Source organism: Syzygium oleosum, unplaced genomic scaffold (assembly GCF_021117445.2).
Source record: "Syzygium oleosum isolate NSW1041296 unplaced genomic scaffold, Sole_v2.1 Sole_v2.09, whole genome shotgun sequence".
NCBI lineage: Eukaryota > Viridiplantae > Streptophyta > Magnoliopsida > Myrtales > Myrtaceae > Syzygium > Syzygium oleosum.
Window position 1 is genome coordinate 2,435,557 of NW_026607493.1, and position 4,621 is coordinate 2,440,177.

Consider the following 4,621-nt stretch of genomic DNA (forward strand, 5'->3'; position numbering starts at 1 on the left):
GAATGTGGGGCTGACAACTTGCAAAGATGCTTTCCTTGATGTGTCGTCACTAAGACCCCTTGACACCTTCTGGACGTCCATGTCAATCGTATAACCATAATTGAGCCAGACCACGAAGTCCGTGATTGAATTAAACCCATTCCTTTGTTTAATCAACCAAAGTGATCCATCGCTTTCGATGTTTTTGACCACACACACACTACACAGTAGTTGTCAATGGAGTCTTCGACACTACCTTGGGGAGAAAACCCCAAGCCCTTTTTTTTTCCCGGGACCTCCCTCGCATTCCTCCTGGGAGACGACATTCATCCAGAGTACAACAACAACCACGTACATGTCGAGATTCCATATGCTCGTAAAAGAGAGCCCGAGAAAAAGAAAATTATATTCTTGGGCTCAAAGAAAAGCAAAGGGATAAAGGAAGAAAATGGGAAAGACCCACCACCACCCAATCGCCCATTTACCTCTCTCCATAGGGCAAATTTCTAGTAGGCTCTGTCCATCGTTTCGCTCCAACAGAAGGCTAAGAGTTTTAACCGAGCATAAAGCGAAGCAAACGACGACAACGCCTTTAACAGTGCAAAGGTTGTAGGAATCAATGATGTGCTTGTTGTTGTCGCCGAAAGATTCAAAGAACACAGAGAGAGAGAGGGGTTTGGTTAGTCACACTGTAGAATTTGAAGACTTTCACGAAAAAGGGCACATACGGGCATCTTGAATTTGGACCACCACCCATCACACTCATCACGCTCGGGGTTACACCGAAACCACTCAACGTGCGTGGCACATTCCTCTTAGTTCCCATCTCCCACCGCCGTTCATTTATCCCCTTCCTCTCGGGACCGGCCCACCCATCGATTGATAAAGCTTTTGGCTTCATTTCCAGATGAAAAAACAATCTAGAGTTCACACTCTCCTCAAAAAGTTTAACCTGCAGTTACACTCCATCAAACAATTCCACATCTTCTTCAGAGAAAATGCCAAAGGGCAAGAATACGGTTGCACACGATCTGTTTGTTATCGAAGAAGAAGAGAAAGAGCCTCAAGAAAAGCAGCCAAATACGTCGTTCTTATTTAACAACAGACAAGAATGAGACCACAGCCCAAAGAACATTATTCACGCACTACTGGAGACAACCTGGAAAAAGATGGAAAGGCTATAGGGAATGACTCTCCTGACTGCAGGCATAAGCATCCAAAACTTACCCACACTGAAGCACTTGTACGGTGAAAGGGGGGGGGGGGGGGAAAAACTTGTAAAAATTATAAGCTCTCGTTATATGCACAGTAACTAACTCGAGACAGGAGTGAAGACTCTGGAGAAAGGAGAATTTACATTGTAGACACAGGACCAGATGGATTTCCTGGTGGCATAAGCAGCCGGTGTACTGCAAATAGGATGAGAATATACAAGCACTGCGTAGTAACTCGATTAAGCAGTGTGCGTAAGGTTGATGGCCCGGTTCAATCTCTCGAGGATCCCGTTGGCTTTCCTCTGAGCCCGGGAGGTTCCATTCTTTGCAAGGTCAGATACCGTTCTGTGTGAATTCTCCTCTTCCCTCAGTTCCTTCAGCTTGGTTCGATCACTGAAACATATAGTGTGGAGAATCGCGATGCAGTTCTCCTTGTTACGAGCACATGACGTCTCCCTCATAACCCCGAGCAAGCAAGGAACTGCTTCAAGCTCGCACATTTCCTCAATGGCCCTCTGATGGCTCGACAGCATCGCAAGTATAGCCAACAACTCATCTACATGAATACGGTTCGCAATCTTATCTAGAATCACACCAACCGTCCCATCCCGCACAGCTCTACCCCTATTCTCATGGATAATGCACAAGTTGAAGATAGCCGAAGCGACATCCGTCATGGCCAATGGGTGCCCCTCGTCTAAAAGATCAATGAGGAGCTTTAGGGCTCCTGATTTCCCGATTAGTGTCTTATTGGAATCGAGAGCAGAGAGAGTAAAAAGGGCTGCGGCAGCGTTGCTCCTTGTCTCAATTGTCCCTGATCTCAAAGCATCCATCAAAAGAGGGATGACCGATGGAATTTCAGCCACGACCTTCTTGTTATTGTCGTGGATGGAGAGATTCAAGAGTGTCGTTATGACGTCTTCTTGGAGATCAAGGTGCGTCCCATTTTGGGACTGCCTTTCGGAGAGTGGACTGAGCAACTGAGTGACGGCATCCGGTGACTCCCCAAAAAGCGCACGGAAGGAGGGCATCCTCTTGGTCAGCGATCTAAGCTCTTTTGCAGCTTCTTTTTGCTCAGATATATTGGACGACATCTTCTCCAGCAAATAAAGAAAACGATCTCGCTCAGATTCTGTAACGCTATCCTCGTCAATGCAGTGAACTGGTTCGGACAATTCGACCCCTCGACTCTTGCACCATCTCAGAATCAGTTCTCTAATCAGATGGTTTGGAGTAAGGATTGTATGCGAAAGAACCTGTTGGGTTTGTGGACACGTTCTGTTGCCCGCTTTTAGCCATTTCTGGATTGAAGGCCGATCATAAGTCTGCACAAGCAGAAGCAATCGAACAAATCAAGAACCAAAAGAATATGCATTATGAAGGTTGAGAAGAGGCCAGAACGACAGTATCAGATAGATCAATTCACTAGTGTACAAGCAACGGTAAAAACGGAAAATGCAAGAGCCAAGAACAAACGGTTCAGAAGAAGCCATCCGATCAACACGAGGGAATCAATTTAATTTGTTTGAGCCGGCCAAGTGGCTTGCCCATTGTCAGACATATTTCATACACCAACAATTGATGCTATTGGTTTCCCAGAATAGTGATCTTACGAGTCGGGCATTGTACCGCATTGTCCATCTTTATTTGTTTTCTTTTACCCGTCACATATATTAGCACATCCCATAAGATTAATCCAAAGTTAAAAGTAGCACAGAACAAAAACAACAAAAGGTGGGAAGATAACAAAGGAACACTTGAAAGTTCTTGTTGTGTCCAGTCAAACATCGTCAATTCATATTCCAAAACCAAAATAGCTGTGTAACGTCCATGGATCATCAATTTCACCGACCAGATAAAAACCGAGAATAAATTCTCCAACCGTTAAAGAAAAAGCCACCGACCAAAACAAAAAGGTGGTGGAATCTGCATTTGGTTCTGAGAAGCAACGTGAAACAGCAAGAAGAAGATAATTACACGCACTCGCCGCATTTAGTTCCAGATTATCGACCTCAACCGAGCAAAAGCTTAAATTTTGAGCACGATGATTCGATTTACAGGGCGGCGGCGAAGTACAGAACACATGGCGATCAGAAAGGGAAGGGATGATGAAGTTCCACTGAATTCTTCACGGGACTGGACGAGGAATCGCCAATTCCCCAGTCCTCCGAATCGAAACCTCCGCACAGCCTTCCTATCCTCAATTCACCACGCACAAAACAAGATTCAAGAAACGGAGGGACTACTCAAAACAGACTCACAAGGCACGAAAACAAGAAACCGAAATCACCAATAACTCGAAAACAAATCCGCGCCTTGAAACCTCCATTAACAACTCCTCGCGGCGGTGAAAAGAAGGGTGGGGGGGAAAAGAGGGAACATGGAAACTCCATGCTTAAAAAAAAAAACAAAGCTATCGCAATCGAAGCAAATTCAGTCCTCAGGCGACTCCAAAATCAACATCCAACAGGCAAGTTACGCAACATTCTCTTCGCTTCATTCTCTAGACAACGACATCTTGAAGAACCGAAGGCAAGAGTAAAGCACCTGATCGCCCAAAAACAAAAAAAAAAATCAAACTGTCGAGGCGAAAGAAGGGCGCAAGAAACTCTCTCACCTGTCCCGTGGCGACAATCACGGGGTCCCGCATCAGCTCCTTGGAGATCGGGCAGCGGTACTCCTCGGGGCAGGCCAGCGTCCGGAGGGAGAAGGACGACCTCCTCCGCGCCCTCAGCTCCCGCAGCGCGAGCAGGGCATCCCTGGCCTGGTCGATGGCCTCGGCGCCGCACTCCTCGTCGTCGGCGATGATCCTGACCAGCCTATGCAGCTCCTTCTTCAGCTCGGTGGCCCTCGCCGCCCTCGCCGCCGGATCGGCGTCGAACACCCCGGTCTTCGCCATCGCCGGCGTCGCTTCCCGCTGATCGGAACGACCGGGAACGCGCGCCTAGAGAGCGGGGGCGGTGGCGGCGGGAACGGGACCGGCGGGCATCATCCTGGGGTGCAACTTCACCGGCGCCGACGTCCGGGCTCTTCCTTCCTTCCTTCCTTCCTCCTCCTCTTCCTCTTCTTCTTCTTCTTCAGTGAAATCCGGCGCGACGGAGAGAAGAAGGAGAGAAGGAGAACCACCGCACGCACAGCACACTCTCTCTCTCTCTCTCTCTCTCTCTCTCTCTCTATCTCTAGAATTGAAAAATGAGGGAAGTTTTTCTCGCTCTAGAATTTAACAGTCCCACCCTCGTATTTCTAACTCGGGTTTTTTGCCGACGTCATCGCCGGTCGACAGTTGCCCATTTCGTTCGCACCCAATTTTCCCTTCTCCCCTTTTCCTTGAATGGCCCCCCAAAATTAAATACCTAAACTCACCTAAGTTATAAAAAAAATAAAAATAAAAAAAAACATTATTCGAGCATCGAATTTTTTCGCTCTAT

General features: G+C 47.4%; 1 protein-coding gene across 1 annotated transcript; it reads right to left on the bottom strand.

Annotated features, from left to right (window-relative positions):
- Positions 1-999: 999 nt before the first annotated feature.
- Positions 1,000-4,345, bottom strand: LOC115690526 (U-box domain-containing protein 9). The gene is made up of 2 exons (XM_030616883.2): positions 3,811-4,345; positions 1,000-2,518 (listed from the first exon to the last, which is right to left on the bottom strand). Exons 1-2 carry the CDS (start codon positions 4,090-4,092, stop codon positions 1,433-1,435), a joined length of 1,368 nt encoding a protein of 455 aa, XP_030472743.2. The 5' UTR covers positions 4,093-4,345; the 3' UTR covers positions 1,000-1,432.
- Positions 4,346-4,621: the final 276 nt, after the last annotated feature.